General features: G+C 50.3%; 1 protein-coding gene across 5 annotated transcripts in view; it reads left to right on the top strand.

Annotated features, from left to right (window-relative positions):
• Positions 1-24,004, top strand: part of FHDC1 (FH2 domain containing 1) — a 40,623-nt gene extending 16,619 nt beyond the window's left edge. For all 5 annotated transcript variants that reach the window (XM_042234269.1, XM_027956233.2, XM_060400933.1 and 2 more), the window contains exons 4-12: positions 924-1,026; positions 6,660-6,745; positions 6,834-6,934; positions 9,956-10,026; positions 10,129-10,236; positions 11,979-12,049; positions 14,096-14,213; positions 17,638-17,802; positions 19,814-24,004. In XM_042234269.1, coding sequence (XP_042090203.1) covers positions 924-1,026; positions 6,660-6,745; positions 6,834-6,934; positions 9,956-10,026; positions 10,129-10,236; positions 11,979-12,049; positions 14,096-14,213; positions 17,638-17,802; positions 19,814-21,850 — 2,860 coding nt within the window. In that variant the 3' untranslated portion in view covers positions 21,851-24,004. The remainder of the gene's footprint in view (positions 1-923; positions 1,027-6,659; positions 6,746-6,833; positions 6,935-9,955; positions 10,027-10,128; positions 10,237-11,978; positions 12,050-14,095; positions 14,214-17,637; positions 17,803-19,813) is intronic.
• The last annotated feature ends 251 nt before the right edge of the window (positions 24,005-24,255 follow it).

Genomic DNA, 24,255 nt, shown 5'->3' with positions numbered 1-24,255 from the left:
TTTTTGCACACATTTGAAACTTTAGTCACACCTCTGCTGTCAGCATCAGACTCTGTGGGTGTGAGCTGACACGCAGCTTCTAATGAGGGAAAGGCATCCCTCACCCCTTCAGATTGTGTTAGGCACATGTCTTAAAGAGTCCCCAAGTGTGTCCCTTTCTGCTGTTTTCCTCCATAAAAGCATAATCTAGTCGCTTGGAGTTCAGGGAGAATTGCCTTGGGGCATCTCTTCAAGCCTGACATGGCAGAGAATTTACAAATTCACCTGAGGTGTTGCCCTGTTAGTGGAGGATGGACAAGTGAGTCAAAGAGTGGTTAAATTCAGGTGTGTTAACGTGGAAAGGCGGAGAAGGCAATGGCACCCCACTCCAGTAGTCTTGCCTGGAAAATCCCATGGACGGAGGAGCCTGGTAGGCCACAGTCCATGGGGTCGCTAAGAGTTGGACTCGACTGAGCGACTTCACTTTCACCTTTCACTTTCATGCGCTGGAGAAGAAAATGGCAACTCACTCCAGTGTTCTTGCCTGGAGAATCCCAGGGATGGAGGAGCCTGGTGGGCTGCTGTCTGTGGGGTTGCACAGACTCGGACATGACTGAAGTGACTTAGCAGCAACGTGGAAAGGAGAGGACTCTGGCTCCAGGAGGTTGACCAAACTGCTTTTCTTCTCCCAAAGAAGATGCTACTGTTAGCCTCTCTGGGATGCCTGAGGGTGGTTTCCCGTGGAAGGGGTCTGTGGCATGTCAGGACCCCCTTTGTCCCCTGGCAGGGGGCCATTACGGTCACTGACACAAGGCCACCTGTCAGACAGGGAGGGAGCCGGGGTGGGAAGGAGGGTGGAGGTGGTCTGTTTTCATTTCCACTGGCTTGTGTTTCTTAGGCACTCCAGCAAATGTGAAATGGAATCTGATTGTTGTCTTTTCAAGGTCTCCTCCATCCATCGTGGAAGATATCCATCAAGGAAAGAGTGAACACTATGGATCAGAGACATTGCGAGAATTTCTTAAGCTTTTGCCAGAGTCAGAGGAGGTAAGGAATTTGGGGCATGAGTTTTTGATGCTAAGAGTGATAATAAAAGCTTCATCTGTTTTAGGAATGTCAGAACTCACATGGAATGGGCACTCTTTTACCCAGAGCCCAAGTTTTCTCTTGTAACAGTAAAAAGTTACCAGTAGAAAGAGTACAAGTTATAGAGGTAAAGAACCTAGGTTTAAATTGACATTCCTTCCCTTAATTGAGAACGTGGACAAGTTTCTTAAGTCCTGTGAACTTTAGTTTCCTCACCTGTAAAACAAGGATAATGAGGCTTACCTCATTGAATTATTGAGATGATTAAGCCCTCGTTATGAATCTAATGTGGTACTTGGCACAGGGGAGCTCAATAAATGTTAGTTCCCTTTTCTGTCAGCTAAGATGATCTTTGCCTAGGGTGTACCTGGGGTTGTTTAATAATGCATTTTTTTTTTTTAAAAAAAAAGGAAAGATTGACCACTTTTGAATAAAAATGCTTTAAAAACTAAGAGGTAGGTAAATTGTTAATAGATATTGTATATTTTAATTGACTGAAGATGGAGATGGCTATGGTGACAATATAGTGCCACAGTGTAAATAAAGTTCCCGATTTTGCAGGGGCTGAGTTAACTGAATCTTTGCATGATTAGGAGCTTGATAGGATAAAAAAGAGAGAAAGACAGTTTTGTAAAACCTTCCAAAAGTGTGACACTATTTCTGAATAAGTGACCCTTGAAAAAAAAATTCATTAAGAGGCTAAATAAATACGTGCTATTTGAACAATACAAAGTCTTATAAAGTAAAAAGTGTAAGTTACGCTCTTACATACACTGCTGGTTCCTGCCTCCCCAGGCTCTCTTCTTTTCCCAGATATAATTTACGGAACTTGATTTTAGCGCCATTAATAACCAAAAACAATGTATTTATGCTTTTTTCTTTTCGTTTCCATGCTGACTTCACAGTGCCAGGCTGAGGGTCTTGGTGGGCGCCTGGGTCTTCAGTATTCTGAGCTGCTCTCTTCACCTCAGGTTTCTGTTCGCAGGTTAATTGTCATTTTCCAAAGCCAGGATTAGTTAACAGCATTTGTTACTGTTAGGAAAGGGTCCTACAGAGTTGAGGGTAAAGTACATCAGATCACAGTTCACCCTGGATCCTACCTACTGAACACTCCTTAATCTTTTTTGTGAAGAAAGGCATTCCAAAATCTTTTTTTGTAATTGAACTATATTGATTTACGGTATCGTGTTTCAGGTGTACTCAATATCTTTTATTAGGATGGGTAGTTTTAATGAATTGAGTTTTTAAGAAGATTTGGTTGCTCTAGAAATCTTTATTCCTGCTTGGGCATTTCTCATGCCTGTTCCTGAGCCCGGCTCCGGTACCTTCCTAACAGAGCTCTGAATTTCCAACTCAGTGGGAGTTAAGCATGAGGGGAGGCTGCCAGCTTTATGCCACTGAAGAGGGAGGAGGTTAGATATGGTTTCCTTATTATCTTCCTTCCTAATTTAAAAATCAGAGGCAATTGAAAATTACATTTGAAAAATCTTTGAATGCAAAGGCTGTGGAAGACTTAGGGATCTTCCAAAGAAGCAACTTAGCTGTCCAACCTCTCGTTTTCAAGAATCCTGTTTTTTTGTATGTGGGAATAATTCAGAGGGAAGAGGTGGTTAAGGACGAGGTGACCAAAACCCACCCCAGCGCTGCCCTGAGGATCCCCAGGCACTCTCAGCTGCAGATGATCGGCTGACCCCAGAGTCGAGACAGGGTCCCGCTGAGGCCTTGGGGTCCTGCAGGGCCTTCCCAGCCCCGGGACCCGCCATCCCCTTCCCCTGCAGGGCCCCCCTCGGTCTGTATATTTGACAAGTTCGGTCACACTCTGCTCGTTTACACTCCCGCCTTCTGGCCTTTGACGGGGCACACCCTCCTCCGGGAGCTGAGCTTCCTGCAGCAGGAACACCCTGACAGTCCCCAAGGCTGCCTGGCAGCCCTCCTTCAGCCCCTCCCTGGGGGCTGTATGCCTCCCTGGGCAGGAGCCACCTCCCGACCGCTGCCCTGCAGGGACAGGCTGGCTTTGCCATGAGTGCTGGGCGGCTCTGGCTGCCCCGGACCCCCACGTGACAGGGGCGACCCTAGAGCCCTGGTAGGGGGCAGAGGCTGGAGAAGAGGCCAAGGAGGAGGCAGGGCCCAGTGAAAGAGGCTGAGGAATGCGGCAGAAACACACTAACCAATGTATCAGCGGGTGCGCAACTGCGCCTTGCTCAGCCCGAGGGGTACGTCCCGTGCTCGTTTCAGGCACAGGGAGGGGCCGTGCACTGACTGCGTGCCCCGAGTTCCTGGCACAAGCCAGGGCCACAGGGAGCGAGTGCTCAGCCCAGCTCTGGCACACAGAAAGTCGGTAAATCATCCCTGTGGGGGCTGGGTGTGTTTTTTTCATTTGATCCACACGGTGACCTTGTAAGCTCTTCCTCAGGTAACAGACGAGACCCCATCTGGTGCCATAGAACTGATGGGCCCCAGAGGGTGGGGGGCTTGGCCTGACTCATCTGACCCCTGGGCTACCCTCGCCGCCTCCCTCTGAGGAAGGAGGGACAAGGGTTCCCCACCCCCTACCTGCTCCAGGCCAGCCCCCCAGGCCTGCGTCGCCTCCGCTCTCGCAGGGAACCGAGGCACCAGTGTGTCAGCACGGCGACACCATCGGCAGCAGCTGAGCTGGCGAACAGGACCGGCTTTGCCGCCAGCTCACCTGGGTTCATTCGTTCCCTGGTGTTTTCTGCCCTTTACCACAAAGCTTTTTATCTGGCACATTCTGTTCGTCTTGCCTCAGACTCGTGTTTAAAACTTGTAGAGGGAGATGGTGGTGGTTTAATTGCTAAGTCGTGTCCAATTCCTGGCAACCCTGCCAGGCTCCTCTGTCCATGGCACTTCCCAGGCAAGACTGGAGTGGGTTGCCATTCCCTTCTCCAGGGGATCTTCCTGACCCAGGGGTCCAACCTGGGTCTCCTGCATTGCAGGTGGACTCTTTACCAACTGAGCTCCCAGGGAAGAGGGAGATGGTAGACCCAGAAATGAAAGCATGTTCCCCGCCTGGGCCCCGAGAGGGGTCTTGACAAGGAGCCGTGCCCTCTGTGGGTGCCGGTGCCCTTCTGCAGGCTCAGCATCAGGGACTTGGGGCTGGAGGTGGCGCTGCTGTCTGTAGCAGCAAGCTGACTTGCCCCTCCTGATGTTTCTATCACCTCATTCTTGTTTGTTCACTCTGCTCCTGGGAGAGGAGGAAGCCCTGGGGTCTTCTGTTGGTGGGAAACCCTGCTGCTTCACGGCCATGTGAGTGGGCTTAGCCGGATGGAGGAGGCCTGCTCTGTGGAATGCATGAGTCTTACGGAGCAGGCTGTTTGTTGTCAGGGCAGAAACCGGGCACAGCCGGGTCATAATGAGAGTCCCTCGGCTCAGCCAAGAAAATGATGCCTAACAACGTTTGATAAATGCTTTTTGATGGTGATGAGAATACACAATAATTACAGGGTTTGTCCACCTCTCTTTTTTACCTCCCTCACTGTGAAGGCACAGTAATCCCTCTTAATGAACATAAATCTCATTTTGAAATGGAATTAAGAGCTGTATACATGGCATTTAAACCAAATACTATCTTTAGTATCACTATTTTCTTAAACTCCATAACATTTTTCACTCATTATATAAGAGAAGGCAATTAATCATTGTTCATTTACCGTTCAGCACATGTTTAACAGAAATATCTACCAAGTGTACTTCGCATGACCTGTTCTTGTGCTTCAGACAGGAAGCCGTGCTATGATTCTCAGAAGTTTTGCCCGTGCTACATATGTGGTCTTGTAAAAGACACAGACAACCCCGCTCTGCCCCTGCCCATATATGGTAAATCGTTAGACTCTAGCTCAAGAGGGATCAGAATTCATCCTGTGGCTTTTTCAGTTCAGAAACTAGGCACTAGTTTGCGTTTAAGTAATGCAGATGTTCCATCTCTCCTTAAACTTAGTAAGGCTGAAAACGGAAAATTCACTCTGAGGCCCTACAGGTAGGGGAAATAATGCAGTGCTATAAATGGCTGGGTTTTGCCCATCAGGAAGAAAATGCAGTCTGAAGGCCCAGACTTAATGCTGGGGAGTCTGGGGTGTGCGTCTGCACTGTCACATTTTGTATTTCAGAAAAAAAATTGATGCAGATGTTTCAGTTCGGGGATCTTCGCAAATACTCCCTCCTCCCTGGTTTTGAACGGTTAATTCCTATTTTTCAAGAGGTTTGAAAATTAGGTTTTTATTATGGGCACCTAGCATAATTCAGGGGATAAGAAAGAGAAAGCTTTATAAAGTGTTAAGTGCTTACTGGGAACAGTTAGCTGCAAGGATAGACTATCAGCTTTACTCTACATCTTTTTGTTTGTGTGCTTTTAATTAGAGTAGAGTTGATTGGTGTGTTAGTTTCTGGTGTACAGCAAAGTGATTCAGTTATACATGTACACACATCTATTCTTTTTCAGACTCTTTGCCCATATAGGTTATTACAGAACTCTAGCAGTCTTAAGGTGCTACTGACCGTGAAGTGTTTGTGTTGGGAAACTCCAGTCCAGTGGACAGGAGTGTGTTTGGGGTTGGTCCTGTTTTCTGTGTGGGGAAGGCACAGTTTGAGAACTTTCTGTGCCTGCATCCCTACTTGCTAGCTGTTATATTCCTGTGTCAGAATGCTTTTTTTTCCTTTACCACAGTTGAAGGAATATGTGTGCATTTAATAACTTCTAGTTTAGTTTAGCTTTTTACAGGACTAGTACATGTTCACTGTGGACATTTTAGGAAATAAGAATGAGCAGCAGATGCAAGAGATACTGTGATTCCCTTACCTCGTGTCGATGCCTGGCTCATCTTGTTCTTGTTTGTAGCATGTGCCTGGAGGGCCAGGGCATAGAGGCTTCTTGCCTTAATTTATAGAAGTGGGATTCTACTGATCCTTACCTGACCCTTTTTCAGAGGGGAAGATCTTGACATCTTTCAATTGTTTAAGACATTTTCCTCTCTAGCTTCCTGCTGGAAAGCCAGTGCGTCCTCACCTCCACATCCAGTGGTCCCTTCCTATAAAGCTGCTAAATGTAAAGGGGAGCTTGATCTCAGAAGGAAGATCTGTGTTAGCCACCCCGCCCCCCATCTAAGTATCTTATATCCGAAATACTCAAAATAATGAGACATTTCATTTGTCACTTAGGCTCTGCTAGAGTGACTGTATATATCGAGTCTCTTCTTTCTTTTTCCAGACGGGGGTCTCGCCTCCAGCTTATGACTTACTCAGCATCTCCATCCTGGGCCTGACCCTCCGTCTGGCTCCCTTAGTAACCCCTGAGGACTCACTGCAGTGGCTCTGGCTCTCCGGTTTGTGTGGGACTGTTCATACCCACGAGTGACGCAGCTCTCCTCTCCCTAACTTGCTTGTTTGGGTTTCTTTGAAACAGCACACTAGTCGATGACTTTCTTTTGTCTTTCCTTAGGTCTACATGCTTACTAATTTGAACTTAGCTCTGAAATCCTTATTTTCTGGAAGGAATTCTAAGGTGGAATTTAAAATACTGCTGTATTTCAATCATTGGCCCTTTTTCCTTGACCCCAGCCCCTTTTCCATCTGTCTTTCAGATAAAGAGACTAAAGGCGTTCAGTGGAGACGTGGGCAAGCTGTCCCTGGCAGACTCCTTTCTGCACTGCTTAATCCAGGTGCCAAAGTAAGGGCCACCCGTCTCTGCCTTCGGCAGCTCACAGTTCTCAGGTCAACAAGCATCACACGCTACAGCTCTGCTTCTTGTTTTTCAGCTATTCCCTGCGGATTGAAGCCATGGTGCTAAAGAAGGAATTTTTGCCTTCTTGTTCTTCTCTATACACAGATATGACGATTCTCAGGAACGCTACAAAAGGTGAGTAAATGCACGATGCTTTGGGTAATTTGTTTTTATTAATTTTGGTGCAGCCTATTTTTTAAAAACTGTTCAAATGAAAAGTTGTAGATAAGGGAAGTTCTATTTCTGATACACTCTAGAAAGGGAAATGACGTGTTACCAAGGATGGTATTTAAGGTTTAGCTCCATTTACTACCCCCGTTAATTAATTTAATTAATTGACCAGTCAATCAATTAATTAGCATATTATCCTCCAATAAAAGAAAGTTATTTCATCTCAGAAAGGGAACGTGTTAGTCGCTCAGTCGTTTCCACCTCTTTTGCAACCCCATGGGCTGTAGTCCGCCAGGCTCCTCTGTCCATGGGATTCTCCAGGCAAGAGTACTGGAGTGGGCGGCCATTCCCTTCCCCCGGGGGTCTTCCAGGCCCAGGGATTGAACCCAGGTCTCCTGCACTGCAGGCAGACTCTACCGTCGGAGCCACCAGGGGAGCTCATCTCTCAAGTTCAGGAATGAGCCTGTTGCTCGCAGCGTGCTCTTGTTCCTCGCCTAGACTAGCTTTCTGAACGTGTGTGTGTGTGTGTGTGGTGTATGTTTCGTGGGTGGTGTGTGTGGTTGTGTGTGTGCTGTATGTTGTGTGTGGTGTGTTTAGTGTGTGTGGTGTGCATAGCATATGTGTCTGTTGCATGTTCTCCGTGTGGTGTGTGTGTCCTGTGTACACTGTGCATCTGCGGTGTGTGTGGTGTGTGTTTAGTGTGTGTGGTGTGTGCATAGTGTATGTCTGTTGCGTGTTCTCTGTGTGGTGTGTGTATCCTGTGTACACTGTGCACATGTGGTGTGTGTCATGTGTGTGTTTAGTGTGTGTGGTGTGTGCGTAGTGTATGTGTCTGTTGCGTGTTCTCTGTGTGGTGTGTGTCCTGTGTACACTGTGCACGCGTGGTGTGTGTCATGTGTGTGTTTAGTGTGTGTGGTGTGTGCGTAGTGTATGTGTATGTTGCGTGTTCTCTGCGGTTGTGCTGTATGTTGTGTGTGTGTAGTGTACATGTATATTGCATGTTCTGTGTGGTGTGTGTGTCCTGTGTACACTGTGCACACGTGGTGTGTGGTGTGTGTTTAGTGTGTGTGGTGTGTGCATAGTGTATGTCTGTTGCGTGTTCTCTGTGTGGTGTGTGTATCCTGTGTACACTGTGCACGCGTGGTGTGTGGTGTGTGTGTTTAGTGTGGGGGGTGTGTGTAGCATATGTGTCTGTTGCGTGTTCTCTGTGTGGTGTGTGTCCTGTGTACATGGTGCACGCGTGGTGTGTGTCATGTGTGTGTTTAGTGTGTGGTGTGTGCATAGTGTATGTGTATGTTGCGTGTTCTCTGTGCGGGTGTGTGTGTGCTGTATGTTGTGTGTGTGTAGTGTACATGTATAGTGCATGTTCTCTGTGTGGTGTATCCTGTGCACACGGTGCACGCGTGGTGTGCGTCATGTGTGTGTATGGTGGCGCGTGCTCACAGCCTGGGCCCCGCCCGCCCGTGCCCCCCACGCTCGGGCCTCTGTGGGCGGCTCTGCCCCTGCGCCCTGCTCTCTGGGAAGCGGGCCTCCTTGCCTCCTGACCCCTCCCCAGCAGAGTCTCCCGCACCCCAGGTGCCCCCCAGACGCTCCCGTCTGAGAGGAGCGAGCGGCCGTTTCTGGTCCTTTGGACAGCGTGCTGACTTGCGCTCGCCGCCGTGGAGAGCCTCCTCGGGCCGCTCTGACGCCTCCTCCACAGAGCGGGGACTTGCTCTCCTGCAGGCAGGCCGGGGAGAATGCCGGCCGCAGCTCCTCCTTCCGTCTCGGGCAGAGTCTCCGGCGCTCCCGGGACTCCTGCTTCCCTTTGTCTGCTGGGGCCCTGACCTCATTTCCTCCTGGTCACTTTCTAGATCTCTAGTTGCTGTGGTCCACTGCTCATTCCTATTTGTTTTCCCTGCTTAGTGACTCTGACTTGTGTGGACATTAAGTCGTATTTCCTTCAGCTCAGTATCTTTTCTTCATTTAGAGAAGAGGCTAAGAATTAAGGGCATTTTCTTCTTTCAATATGGAGCCCTTTTAAAATTTCTTCCTATACTAAGGCTAAAGCAGCAGCTTTGAACGGATTGTTTCCTCTCAAGTAGAGATGGAAGAATGTGTTTTCATACTAAGCAATGCAAATTTGTGGGCACCGTGGAAATGTTTTTTATCTGGTTACCCTTTAAAACCTGGCCGCCTTAGATAACACATTATAGGCAGTGATCCATGTGTTAACTTTTTGAAAGTAATACCAGACATAATGGAGAACATTACCAATATCATAGATGACATTTTATTACCTATATCTACTATAATTTTAATAATTAAATTATCTCTTTATCTTTTCAAATACATTAACAAGTTTTAATATTGTTTATTTGTCTTGGTGGATAATACAGAAGATTTATGCTTAAAGAACTGATTTACCAATATGTCAGTGATTGAGTTCCTTTTGAAACCTTTAAGCCAATCCAAATAAAACGTTTCGTTTTGAATACAGTGGAAAGATTCTCTGGGTACCTGCCTCTGAGAGTTGGAGCTTTGCAAGTTATTTACATATCATGCCAGCCTGTTTATTTTGTATCTCCTCACAGCTCATCAGCTAAGCAAAATGCTGCTTACTATTCATTTTCATAGTCCATAAACACAATCTCAAAGGATATAAAGGAGAAAACAAAGAAATAACTGTTGAGGAGATTATTCCTATAATACAGTGTGCTGCTTTTCCTAAGATTTTTGTATTTTCTGCTCCTTGAAAATTTTCATCATTGAAGTATATGGGACACTGAAGTGTCATACATATCTGATTCCCAGTCTAACACGAGGCTGGGCACCACCAGTAGCCGGTGGTACATTAGATATACCACGCTGCTTTGTTTGTTTCAGTCTTTTACACAGTTTAGGGTCAGAGTTTGCTTCAGACACACTTAAATTTGGGTGTGGTAGCTGTCTTACGCGTCTTTGAGCTGCAGGCTTCTCTAAGGCACTGTGGTGTGTTCTCTCTGGCAGAGCTGATGTCATGTGAGGAACTACATTCCATATTACACTTGGTGCTACAAGCAGGGAATATCATGAATGCAGTAAGTAAAGTTCAAAAAAATTTTTTAATGTTGCATTTCCAACTTTAATTGTCTGTCTAAAAGTGTGTATATATTTTTTTTCTTTTGATTTGTCTTCTTTAGGGAGGGTATGCTGGCAATGCGGTAGGATTTAAACTGTCTTCTTTGCTCAAATTGGCAGACACAAAAGCAAACAAACCTGGGATGAATCTCCTGCACTTTGTTGCACAGGTATGTGGAAGTGACTGATAGAGTGTTCGTGCAACCCCGCTGGAGGCAGTGAAGTTTTTCAGAGGTGTGAGGCGGCATCAAACAGTCAGAAAAGGGCATGGTAGATGCCAGGAAGGCTCTGTGTGCAGATTCCTGAGTTGAGCTGCGCCTGGAGTTACAGGGCTGGAGGGAGGTGAGGGATCAGGACTGGGCACAGAGGTTGATGAAGCCAGGTGATGAAGGATTCACACCCACAGCTGGGGAGTCTGGATTTCACGCATTAGCACTGGTGAGCCAGCAGTGGTTTGTACACATCATCATGGCATGACCAGGGATGTTTTTTCTAGGAGAATGAGGCACTGTGGGGGATGGGTTGGAGTGGAGAGAGAAGAGAAATAGGGGTGCCTCTTGGTGGAAGCTGGCGTTCATCGTTTGAGAGTTGAGAATCCGAGGAATGCCGTGGGATAGAGAGCAGAGGCCTGGGTGTTGAAACATTTCTTCCTAGTGTTGAGTTGACTGGAGTTTGACCAGTTGTGTGTAAAGAGTGAGGGGTCAGAGCAGTGAGAGGGTGGATCACTTCGTTTTCTTTGTGAACTGGGGGTGAGGGAGCCTTGCCACCCACACAGAGTCTGGGGTCTGAACCCTGTCCACCACTTGCACACACGGACTGGGTCTGTGTGACCCCCAGATAACTAGTCACAAAGCCAAAGATAGCCAAGGACAGCTTCCTCTTTGTTGAATTATCTCAAATAAGGAATTGTGCGGGCTCGTTTTTCCTGCTGAATCTCCTTGTTGTTTTGACAGCAATCATGTAAACATAGCTTACCCGGGGAGGAAGGCTATGTTGCAGGCTTAAATGTGAGCTTCTGAACAGGACAAAAGGGAGATTTTTGACCGGTCCATTATTAGCTGCACTTCCTCACACACGTTATGTAAACCTTAAGTTCCTCAATTTCTTCATCTAATGATGAGGGGCAGGGAGTGATAACCTCAAAACTAGGTAATTGAGAAGGCGGAGGAAGATAATTCCAGAGTGTGATTATTAACTCAGTGTTCTGAATATAGTAAGCACTCCATAAATAATACACCCTATTATTACTATATTCTTCAGAAGACAGAGGGCACGTCGCACTTGGTACTAACTGAAGAGTCCATTTTCTGGACATTAAGACCAGAAAATGTGTTCCTCAGCCCTGTTAGATCCCCATATCCAGGTGCTCTGTGTGACTTGGTTCCTGCTCCTTGTGGGGAGGTTTCCTGAGTTGCAAATTGCCCCCTTCATACTTGCCTTCCTTGTACCCTCTGAACAGGGGAAGGGTCCAAACTCCTCCATGGCCTTGCGCCGTCTAATTAAGCTCAGTTTGCAGACTGGTCGAACAGCTGCTGCTAGCTGGGTCACACAGAGGCGTCCTCATAGGTGTGGTGGTTCTCAGCAGGATAGATTGGATTCTTGGAGGAGCGGTGGGTCCTGCGGAGCCGCCGCCTCCTTCCACTGAGTTTTCACACGCGTGTGTTGGGTTTCATGTCAGGATCAGTTGCTCCGGGAAGTTAAATGTTTCTTGAAAGTGGGAGATTTCTGCCCAGTCTTACTGAGAATGTCAGACTGAGCTTGTGTCTCTGGGAGTTACTTTGACTATATCAAGCCTTAAAGGGGGACAGTGATTTTAGGGTTCCTTTAAGCCCTGAGAAGAATTTCTCCATGTAGTGGGTAAAATTCCAGTTTTGTCCCCATAGAGTGAGAGAAAATTCTGTTTTTGTTCCAGGAAGCCCAAAAGAAAGATGTTGTGCTTCTAAATTTCTCTGAAAAATTGCTTCATGTTCAGGAGGCTGCCAGGTAAGCAAGAAAGAATATGGTGAGACAAACGTGGTTGGTTGTTTTTCCCTTAACTACCTTCTTATAAAAACTGATGAATATTATACAACTTCTGGATTCAGGTTTGAACTTTCAAAAGTTTTGTCTAGTTGAACTTCAGACCTTTCTTTCATTTGGTTATAGAGGTGTGTGTGCACCTTTGGAATTATGGGGGTTTTGAAAAATTAATCTTTATTTTTAATCTAAAAAAACCCTGTTGCAGTTTATTCTAATGAATATCATCAGTGTAAAAATGTATGTATATGGATTAAGAACTTCAAATACATCCACACCCAAAAGACAGGGCTCAAAGAACACAGTACTTGGAGTTGGTATACATCAGTCAAGCTCTCAGGGCCCTACCTCACTGATTCCTTTAGAATCTAACATGGTACGTTTACTTTCTATTGCATTAAAAGAAGTTGGAACCATATCAAGGGCTGTGAAAGGATCTTGTTTTAAATTAGTCACTCAACTTTACAGAGAAACTATCTAACAAACATAACGCTCTATTTACATCACTGCTCTTTGCTTCTGATCCCCATATAGATGTGTATTTTAATGGAGCTATAATCTGTGTATCCATTCTGAGTCCTGTGCTTTTAAATTTACAGTGCATACCCGTGCATGTAAATGTTAAATGGTGGTAATGTCCCATAGCCAGCTTTTTAAGGTAAAAGGTCCTGATTTGTAGCTACTGCTGATTTCCGTGGTATAAATACTGCTGCCATGGCTGACCTCAAGTTCCCAGTGGCACTGTCGATTACGGAGCTGGGGAACGATACCCACAGTGACAGCCGTGTCCCGTGAGCAGGCAGCAGCAGCCACCTCACGTATCAGCCCAGCGCATGTCATCTGCTTGTTATCTGAGGGACTCTATCCAGTTGGGACAGCTGTGAACCAGATGCATAAACACTCACCAGAGCTTCTCGAGCCCCGCCCACCACTGGCCCGCATCTCAGGGTTACTGCCTGAGAACATCTAACCGTCGATGATGTCTTTCCCAAAGTGAGAGGATCAGTCCTAAGCGTGAACAGTTGATATAGTTCATATTTACAGATCACCAGAGCATTCCTCCTACAGAATGGGCATCTGCTAAGATGTAAACTGTTTGCACTTTTGAATTACTAAAAGAAATTTGCGTGGAAATATTTTTTCCTCCTTCCAGCGCAGAAATGTTTCTAAGAGATACACAGAAATAGAGGTCCCATTTCTGGTCAGAGTTAGATGGGGAAGGTTAGCTAGAAACTGTCTTAGGAAAAACTTACCAAGGTTTCTTTGAACTGGAAAGTGAAGTATGAATAGGACATAGGTGGGTGCCAGCGAAGGTGGACCACTCCTGTGTAAAGAAAAGCTAGAATTGACAGTGGAGCTTGAAAGCATCTTGATCTGTGAATGTGCTAACTGAATTCCTCCTGGACTCAGGCTTCCCCTGTTCACTTTACCAGGTGACATGAACATCATTCATGCTCTATTAATCTCAGTGTGATGCTTATAATAAAAGCCTTGCCAGCAATCCCTCCATTTCTCTGCAGAACTCTTAGCTGTGTGTCCATTCTCTCCCACCCAGAGAACTGACTCTGGTTGCTTGTGGCAGGCAATGTGCAGTCTGTGCAGGGTCTCTGCATCCTCGGTAACATCCTGGTTATCAGCATGTGCTGCCACCTTGCATTTCATGGGTTAGGGCTTTTGTATTTGCATTTTTGTGGCCAGAGGAAAGTATAAGTATGTGAGTCCTGCTGGATGCTAATGCTGATGGCATAAAGCTGTTGAGAGTTTATGAAAAGCTTCGGAAGTGGTTATCTCTCCAGCAAGAACAAAATTACAGCCTGCTCTCTTTGAACCACTATGTGTCTTTAGGAAGGAATCGCCTCTTAGAAAAACATGGAGGGAACTATCAATATAGAGGGTGGTAAAGGTGATTGCAGCAGCCCTCCCCTCCATTTCCAGGGTCTCATTTGATGTGCCTGGGGTGGCCGCCCCCTCAACCCCAGTGCCAGCTGCCCACTCTCTCCTTTTTTCTTTCAGATTATCTCTGGATAACACGGAGGCGGAGCTGCACTCACTCTTTGTCAGGACGAAGTCTCTCAAGGAGAACATCCAGCGGGATCGAGAGCTGTGTCAGCAGATGGAAGATTTCCTTCAGGTGAGTGACACGAGTCAGTCTCTGATCTCCTCCTCAGTGGCCCTGTGAGGCCACTTACGTTTGCAGGGCTGTGTTTGTGCAAGCAGCAGGTTCCCGTTCATGTTTTCCCCCCTAAGCCAGTCAAAGGAGCTTGATACTTCAGTCTTTATGGGGGTGTCCCCGGTAGCTCAGCAGTAAAGCATCCGCCTGCAATACAGGAGATGCAGGAGACCCAGGTTCGATCCCTGGGTCAGGAAGATCCCCTAGAGAAGGAAATGGCAACCCACTCCAGTATTCTTGTCTGGAAAATTCCACAGACAGAAGAGCCTGGCGGGCTGCAGTCCGTGGAGTCACAGAGTTGGACACTGCTGAGCAGCTGAGCATGCGTTCTTTGCTGGACTGGTGTTTTGGCAGAGGATATGCAGTATGTCTGACCCTGAGCTTGGTTAGAGATGGGGTCTCTGTTTATTTCGGCTCAGTCTGCAGGATGGCACCCACTCCCACGTGGACTGGGATCACTTATGCTTACGCTTGGCGGCGGCTGCTGCCTGGCAACTCAGGTTTTGGTTCGAAAGCTCAGTTCTGGAGTTCCTGCCTCCCAGTTAAACTTCTGGATGTCAGAATGAGGTTCTCATTAAAGACACCTGAGCACTTGGGCTGTTGTTCCTTCAGTTGATTCTGTGGAAGAAACAAGCTCCGTTTTGGCATGTTTTATAGGGAGGCAGGAGAGCACACTGGAGCCAGGGCCTCCCAGCACCCTAGATCCACCGGCCCACAGGGTGTGGTGGGAGCTGCCCCGAGTAACGTCAACAGAACCCGGCAGAGTGGACCTGTCTGTGACAGCTCATCGTGACTCACTAATCACATAGTCTGACATACTTCTTTTATCTTCCTTATTTAAAAAAAAGAAGAAGTGGCACCTCTTCACACTTTCGGTCTTCAGGAAATGGTGTGCTACTCAATTTCCCTTCGCTAAACAGGTCTGAAATCTCGGCGTCAGGGCTTTGAGGCTTGTGGGCCAGGATATGTGAGGCAGGGCTGCCCTGGGAGGTGGGAAAGGGACCGTGTGCTTGAAGATCAGACCAAGGTCAGCCCCAGCCTCCCCTGGTTTCCTTGAAACGAAGCCACATCAGATGCTGTGAGCTGCAGCTCCCATCAGGGAACACCTGATTTTGTTTGGCTCTGCTGGGAGTTGGTTTTTATTATTAAACACATATTCTGTATTTTCTTTCAAACATCACTGAACTTTAATTTTCCCTGAAAAGTGCACAGATTTTCTTCTCTGAGACAACTAAGTAGACATCACCACAGAATCACATGAACAGGAGCCAGGAAAACACTCAGCAATAAATAAGCCCGTTGAGACAAATGGAACAATCCAGGAGTGAGAGGAGAAGGCCCGTCACACGTGCAGAGGCGCATTCTGGAGGCCTGTTTCTCGGTTCTTATATGAGATGCTAATTTCTTCTGTTAAATAGCAGCATAGGAAAGCTTACAATGCGAAGTCGCACACCCAGATGGCTGCTGAGAGGCAGCCTTGTTTTCACTCGAAACTCATCTTCCTGGTACTCATTTTTATCTGTGTAAGCGAAATATTCCATACAGCTATGGAATATTTTTCTCAAGTTTACTTTCTTTTTAAATAGGGGAAATACAATTGTTAATGTAGGTTAGGGTCGGGCCATAGAAGGCCCTGAAAGCCAGTCTGAAAGCTTTGCTGTCTAAGCCAGGTGGGGAACAATGGAAGGGCTTTGAAAGCATTGTGTTTTCATTTCTTACTTTGGCTGTGCTGAGTCTTCGTTGCCGCTCTGGCTTTTCCTCCAGTTGCGTGGGCTTTTCACAGCAGTGGCTTCTCTCGGTGCAGAGCACGGCTCTAGGTCAGGCGGGCTCCAGCACTTACGGCTCCCAGGCTCTGGAGCACAGGCTGCATAAAGCTGTGGCAGATGGGCTTGGTTGCTGCACGGCATATGGGGTCTTCCTGGGTCGGGGGTTGAACCCGTGTCTTCTGCACTGGTAGGCAGGCTCTTTACTACTGAGCCCCCAGGGGAGCCCCATTGAGGGTTTGGAGTAGAAAAATGATCTGCTATTCAGGTCTGTTTCACATTTTGACCCTTGGGGTGAGAAGTGTCAAGTGCACTGGGGTGGACTTTGATACTCCATAGCAGACAAGTTTGAGTTGAAGTTGAATTGGCTGCCACAACCACCCGTCTGTCATTCACGCTTTGCCAGCGTTGCTTTGAACTTTTTCATCTGCGGCCCCAACCGTGAGGGAAGAGTTCAGAAACCAGCTCTTGGGCAGTGACTCCAAGCGTGGTGGCTTTTAGGCTCTGTTCTCCAAGTCCCAGGGGGCGTGCAAGCGTCCAGGCGCTCTGCCGTCCCCACGGCATCTGACGACGAGATGGCCCAGGTAGAGTCAGCGCCCGTGAAGGTTCCTGTCTCAAAGTCCTGTTTTTCTGCAGTTGAGCTGTTCTTGGCTAGGATCCATCTTTCCCCCTGTGCAAGCACGACGGGCAGAGATTTATCCTTCCATTAATACCCTTCCCTCCACGAAGGAAAACACAGCGTGAAAGCACACGCTGCCTCAGGCTACTGACTCACATGGTTCCTTCCTCTGGCATTTGGTTTCCTAAATAGTTTTGGTTTCCTACTGCCTCTCGAAGGCATTTGGTGTGAGAAAAGGGCTTTGAAAGGGGGTGGTGCGTGGAGGGGATAGGAAGGAGCGCGTCTTCTTAAACTTTCTCTTTCTCTTGAGATTCTCTTTTGGGTTCCGGATTCGAGCCCGGCAGCCAGGGAGCAGCCCACAGCGTCACCATTGCCCAGGCCTGGCCCCCTACCTAGGAAGAAGTTTCTCAAATTTGGCCAAAAACTTTGTTTAGGGGAAAAAACTTACAGAAAAAACCTGAACAAACTTTTTGGCCAACCCAATTAAAGTGTGATTTCATAAAGGAATATACCCCATGCATGCCTTCTTCATAAAATCCTTGTTTCCCAGTGAAAAAGAAAGCACGTGAGGCTTCTGTATGAACCTAACAGTGGTCATTTGGGATTAAGTTTAAACCCTTCCCAACTGGGAATAAGACAACTGGTCAACACAGGGGACCTCTGGGACCCTGACGCAGACCCATGACCAGTGTTGTGACTCAGGCATGAGGGCAGGAGGAACAGAGGCAGACGGGGTTCCCCTTAATGACACCCACTATGCCAGTGCGAGGTGTCCAGTGACTTTACAGGGGGACACTGGGTGACAGCCTCCAGGTTAGAGCTCCTCGGCCTCCTCTGGCTCCCCCGACACAGGGGTCCACCTTGCTCCCTGGAGTTTTGTTTGGGGTGACTTACTCCACTGTCGGCTCTGGGGGCCCTGCCGTGAGATCTGAGACTGAGCCCCGGGCCCCTGGCAGCTGTCGAGTGCTCACCTCCACATCTGCCATCTGTTCCTCCCCTGCAGTTTGCCCTGGAAAAGCTGGCAGAGCTGGAGCGATGGAAGCGAGAGCTCCAGGACGAGGCCCACACCCTCATCGACTTCTTCTGTGAAGACAAGGACACCGTGAAGCTGGACGAGTGCCTGCAGATATTCAGAGACTTCTGCATCAGATTCAACAAGGCGGTGAAGGTACAGCTCGGGGCACCTCCATGTTTTCTGGGTTCTCTGGGTCTCCGCCTCTCCTCTTCCCAGCCTGGCCCCGCCTGTGGCGGAAAGGTGCCTCGGTGGCTTCACAGCATCAGCAAGGTCTGGCCCCGGTGGCGCGGCCTGGCTGTCCCTCAGGGCTCCAGGGAGGCTCTGCCCTCTCAGCCCTGAGCCTTCCCCTGCTGCCGAGTCTAACGTGTGCTGCTCGTTCCAGTGCTCGTGCTGATGCTCTAAAAGCATTCTGTTCAGCAGGTTTGTTTAGGATGGCACTCATGCTATTAAGGCATCTCTTTGAAGGTCCTTCTGTCTTCCCAGGAAATACTTTCCTCTTTCAGGGGGTCCTTTGTTGCAGAGGGGTGATCGGAAGGCCCCCTTGTCCCTCTTTCGAGCTCTGTAGCCATCTAGGGGTCGGCATCTGGGGAACCAGGCTGTCCTTGGCCAGAGTGGGCTTCAGAATGCCCAGAGACTGAGGGAGCAGGCTGCTGTCTGCCACAACTGCCGCCTTCTTGCCCGTCAGCCTCCAGGTCATAATCTCTGAGTTCGTGCAAAATCCAGAAAACGCTTTGGGTTTCTTGACTTTGCACATAAAACTTTCACCTGCCAACTAAAAACAGAACAACAGCCCATCATTTCAGGTGTTGATAAGGAACCAAATACTCCTGTGCACCTCTTTCCCTCAGTTTTAAGCGCACGTTTGTCCATAGCTGAATTTCTCTGAGGGGCTGCTCAGTGTCTCTGCAGCCCTAAATAAGTAGCTCAGAGTGACTGGAGTTCCCAAACCGCCTTTCTCTTCCACTGAAAAGGAGGCTGAGCCTGTGGCCACGTTTCCTCTCCTCTGTCCAAGCAGTGAGGTCAGCAGGGGAGGTGCTGGTGGGGTGGTACTGGCCAAACTGGCCCTGAGGCCCTCACTCCCAGCCGGAATTCTCCGCGCTCGTGAGGCCACCTGTGTGATGCTCTCAGCCCAGCTGTCCTGAGAGCCAGGAGCTGGCCCTGTGCCCTCCGCAGGCAGCCTGGAAAGAAGACCCAGGGACCTTGGGGAGGCCGAGGCTGCAGGAGGGGCCCAGAGTCCCCGGTGGTTGGAGCCAGAGGCTCCCAGAAACTTGGAAGGGAAAGTGCACCACTTGGAAGGGAAAGTCCACTGTTTGCGGAAATTGATTTTCAAGTAAAAAGCACTAATGATAACAGATTTGGGTTGTGGGTTCCTCACGTCTATGTGGCGCAAGTATAGTGAAAGAGCAGGCAGTAAACTGTTCGGTGTGTGAACGTGCTCTGTTCGGTTTTGTTGGGCGAGGGCTGGCTCCTTGGAGCAGGGTGAAAGGCAGAAAGGTTCATAAAGCAGATCCCCGTCTCTGATTGTGGGAAGTGTGTCGGGAACAAGGGACAGAGCCTCTGTGGCATTTCTGGTGTTTACCAGGGAGCATTCAGAGAACACAGGCATCTCTTAATATCCTGAGTCTGCATTTATCCATCCCAACCACAAAGTAGAACGCGTGCATATAAGTGTGTGTGTGTAGACATGTGTATATGTATGCATGTTGGCAACACTGATTCAGACTCCTTTTAATGCCCATAGTATTTTTGTCTCTGTGCCTAAATAGCACTCCTGGAAGTCCCTTCTGTCTCGCCCTACTTAGAAACCAAGTTGCATTCTGGGAGTTGAGGTCACAGACACGTGTGCAGTCACAGCCCACACTGAGGGCACAGTGCCTAGACTGGAAGTTGGGCCCCGGGTTCTGATGACCACCTTAGGCAGATGGTTGGGGTCAGGCCTAGTGTGTCCCGGTCATGCCCACGCAGCTTGAGGGGAATGGAGGCCTCCAGCCCTCCTGGCACGTGCATGTGCCAACACAGGCCGTCTCCCTCAGTGAGTGAAGCCTGTGACTCTGGGCTCTCCTCCAGCCAGTGTCTCTCGGTGGGGTGTTCGGATAGCTAGCTCTGGAACTGCACTCGGTCCCCGTGGCTCATGCATCTTCCCGCCTCTCCACCCCACCTTCAGGACAACCACGAACGCCAGGTGCAGGAGCTGAGGCAGCTGCAGCGGCTCAAGGAGCTGGAGCAGAAGCGGCGATCCTGGACGGCGGGGGAGTTTGGATTCGGCCGGAGCAGCAGCGAGAACGACGTGGAGCTGCTGACCAAGAGGGGCGCGGAGGACCTGCCCCCTTTTCTCTGCTGCAGGCCCGCCAGCCCCTCCTACCGGCCCCCCACCACCCGCCGCTCCCGCCTCTCCCTGGACACCATGGCCGACCGGGAGCTGCTTAGCTTCCTGGAGAGATCCACGGGCAGCCCCGAGGAACTCAAGCCCAGCAACTCATCCCGGGGCTGCCTCTGGCAGGTCCCGCCTGATGGAGCCTGCAGAGAGCCTGGAGAACCAAGGGGCCAGGACTCCAGCCTAGCACACAGACCTCGAGCCTTGGAGGGCCAGGAGGAAGCCCCCCACCCTGCCACAGCTTGGGCTAGCTGGCTCCCTGCAGCCCACCTCGAGGATCCCGCCTGCACTTTACGCCACCCTAGGCGCAGTGGGGTCAGCACCCTCCGAAAAAGGAACAGCGCACCGGTGGGCCTGGATCCTGTGAGGTCCTCGGCCCCACTCTCACCGTTGGCTCTAGGGATTAGGGAGCATGAGCTGGTGACCGGGCTGGCCCAGTTCGACCTCCAGGCTCCCAAGGGCCCGGAGGAGCCGGCCCAGCTGACTGGGAATGACTGCAGCCCAATGGAGCTGGTGTCCGTGGGGGATGCGAGCCCACAGTCCCTGGGCGCCCCCAAAAGCAGCCCGACGACGCCCGTGGGCAGAGGTGCGCGAGTGGCTCCCAGCCCCGTCCCCCAGGATGGCGAGGCTGCCCCTTATGAGCCCAGAAGCGCAGCTCCGCTCTCTGAGGGGAGCAGCGACCCCGGGAGCCAAGACCCTGGGCCTCTGTTCTGCATCTCGGACACCAGCGACTGCTCGCTGACCCTGGACTGCTCTGAGGGAGCCAACTCCAGACCCTTAGAGGGGGACCCGGGCCAGGCGGGCGATGGGGAGGGCTCCGCGTCCCCCGGGGCCTGGGAGATGGGCGGCAGTCAGGCCGCCTCCAAGCCCATCTGCAGCCCGACTGCGGAGGCGCCCGCTGCTGCCTCCACCCCCGGCTCCGTCTCAGGGAAGAGCGAGCCGGAGAGCTGCAAAGGCGGCCCGCCCAGGGACAGGCCGGCCAGAGGGAGGGAGGCGACGGCCCTCCGGAGGAGCTCCCCCAGAGAGGCTCCGCCATTGGCGGCGCCGCTCCGGGCCGGGGCCGCCCGGCGGAGCGCAGGGCCGCTGGGGCCCGTGCGGCCGGCGGGGCCGGTGCGGCCGGTGAGGACGCTGACCGGCTGCGAGGACGAGAGCATGCGCAGGGTCGTGCCCATCTCGCGCGCCGGCCGCGCGCCCCCGGCAGCCAAGGGCAGCCCCCGCGAGGCCCCCGGCGGGCCCGCCCCGCCGCCGCCGCTGGCGCGCCGCAGCTCCACGCGGGGGACCGCGGACGCGTCGCCCGCGAGGCCCGCGACGGCGCCGGCGGCCCGGCCCGGGAGGGAGCCCCCGTCCCTGCTCCGGAGCTCCTTCAGGAAGCCCAGCGCCAAGCCCGTGCGCAACGTGCCGCGGCCCAAGCCCGAGGAGGACAAGGCGTGCCGCGCGGGCGCCCAGGGCCCCGACGGCCCCGGAGAGCCGCCCCGCGCCGCGCCGGCCGCCAGCGTGCCCCGGGGCCCGGCCCCGGTCCCCAGCTTCGCGCGCAACACGGTCGCCTCCTCGTCTCGCAGCCAGAGGCTGGACTCCCCCGCCCCGGCCACAGCCCCCGGCCTCACCCGCACCATGTCGCAGCGGCAGCTGAGAGTGAAGGGCGGCCCCGAGGGCGCCGCCCCCAAGGACAGCAGCGCCCTCCGGCGGGCCGGCAGCGCCCGAACCCTGCGGAAGGGGTCCGAGCCGGCCGAGGGCCCCGGGGCCGGCGCCGAGAGCCCGCCGAAGGGCCGGCTGAAGGAGGCCGGCCGCGCGGCGCTGGGGCGGGGGCTTCACCCCTCACGCAAGTGAGGGCCGTCCGCCCTCCCCGCTTGCCTCCTGGGGTTCGGATGGTGAGGACTGACCTGTGCGGAAGGCGGACCCTGAATGTCTGTTCCACATAGAACCCCTCGCTGGGGCCGCCTGCCAGTGCCCTGAAGGTGTAGCCTGCTGGACCCACATCCCCGCTGGACCGATCGGCCCCGGAGGTGGACCCGGTGAGCCCCGTCCTCCAAACGCAGAGCGGTGAACGACTCAGACAAGGTCGTTGTCTGACTCAGCATCGTCTGCTGTTCTTAGGTGACCAGTAACAAGATTTGGGGGCCAGTTTTTATATACCAGTGACACTTTTTACTATTATAAAATTAAACGTTGTTTTAGTTGGCTCCTTTCACAGAGTGAAATGCCTCCCAGGGGGAAAATGATGAAGGTATTTTTTATCTTCCTAGTTCCCTGGCCTCAGGGTTCCATCTGCCCATGCTGCGCAGCTGGCAACTGGACTTCCACCGCAAAGCCTTTGGGTGTCCTGTGGTTGGCACCGTCTTCCTGAAGACTCTCCCTTGCTCATCCACCTGCTCATCACCTTTGGTGAGGTGAACAGGAGGGAAAGCGAAACTGGTGGACAGAAATCCAGTGCTCCGCGTGTATTGGGGCTGTGGGGCAAGCCTCCTCTGTAGACCGGGGACGGCCCCTGGGAGAACGCTGGAGCTTCCAGAATTTAAAGGTGCCATATTTTGATGGAAGGTCATCAGGGACTGTTCAGCTGAGCACAACTTTCCCGTTCTCCGTTTTGTCATTTGAGTATTTGTAACACTGAGCGAAGGCTGCTATGACTTGTGTTCACTCTAGTTCCTCCAGGGAGGAATAAACCCAGACTTTCTCCTTTGCTAATGTGACCTGGAGCCTGGAGAGAAAGATTCACTTTCTCTCTCCATGATATTTTTAAATGTTGATGTCTGTCCTTTGGTACAGTGGTTTTAAATCCTGAGAAAAACCAGGTCAAGTTTGTAAAACCAGACCAAAATTGAAATTGCTTTAAGAAGACTTTATATTATCAGGAAAATTTTGAAGAAAAAAAAAAGTAAGGCTTCATTCAAAAGAGGAAAATATACTACTCAGTTCCAGTTTCACTGTTTCCGTCCCAACTAGCTAATTGGGAGGTGGGGGGATTCTTGAAACATTTTTGTTATTTAAAAATTGTCCCTCCTCCCATTTTTTCACTCTTGATCACTTATTAGTGAAAGTTTGTTTTAGATCTGACAGCGGGAGGTGGGTTTAGGCAAATATGGTTTGTATTCCTGGTGAATCCATGCGGTTGATATTACAGTCCCCCTCCTGTAGAATGTTGCCCCCCATCCAAATTAACTGGAAACTCTGAGCTTCCATAAGTCAGCTAAACTGAAAAGGAAAACAAGGCGCCTGACCACAAAACCTCTTATAAAACTAGCCCTGAGCAGTATTTCCAGGGCTCCACAAAGATGGTTGTGAGAATCCTGAGCCATTTTTCGTCATCTCAAAAAGCCTTTAAAAAAAAAGTTCATGTATTTAACCATGCAGACAGAACTGTTTGAAACCTAGGGCCTGTGAAAGAGGTCAAAAGTTTGTGGGTTTGTGGGTAGTGTCAGGGTGTGGCCCCTTGGAGAACCCTGGAAAGCAGGGTCCAAATCCCTGTTCCCTCACTGATGCTGTGAGGCAAGTCAGCCCCTCTCCTTAAGCCTCTGTTTCCCAGTCTGCATAAGTGGGGGCATGGCCTCTGCTGTGGTCTTCAAGGGTCCTGCCAACACCCAGAGTCCAAGTCATCGTGAACAGCCAAGAACCCATCTCTGCCCTGGCATCAGCTTCCAGAACTAAACTCCAGCATTTCCACGGTGGAGGTCTCACATAAAGGCTCGCTTGGAAGAAAGCACCTTCAGAATGAGTTGTTGGTTTGAAATCTAATAAGCTGAGTTTCCTGAGAAGTGGCGTTTTGCTTAGCCCTGTGGACCAATTGTATGCATCTGTGTGAGCGGGTGATCATTCTGTTACCTTTTATTGGTAATAAGTTTGGAAAATAATTTAAATATATAATGCAGAAATGTAAATAAGTTTATATATAAATTTTAAGAAGAACTGAATGTATTTAAAGGTCCATTTATATGTTTGTTCTTTTATGTAATGTGTAGTTTAATAAAGTTCATGTTTATGAGATTTGTGTTTCCTCCTTAACTGCTTCTGTGGACGTGGGTATGTGACCCCGGTAAGAGAGTGTGTAATTTACTGTACAGAGAGAAGGGTGGAGATGGGGTGGACAGGAGGTGCCAGAAGGTTGGGATAGAGCAGCCGTAGCTTCAAACGTCTCAAGAGCCAAAATGAGCTGTTGATGTGTGTCTTCTTAATAGCATAGAACCTGTATTTAACTGTGCGGGCCCCAGGCGGGGGCTTTGTGCCATACCTGGGAT

Source organism: Ovis aries, chromosome 17 (genome assembly GCF_016772045.2).
Source record: "Ovis aries strain OAR_USU_Benz2616 breed Rambouillet chromosome 17, ARS-UI_Ramb_v3.0, whole genome shotgun sequence".
NCBI classification, from domain to species: Eukaryota; Metazoa; Chordata; class Mammalia; order Artiodactyla; family Bovidae; genus Ovis; species Ovis aries.
Note: the sequence above shows the minus strand (reverse complement) of the source record. Positions and strands in the feature narration are given on the sequence as shown.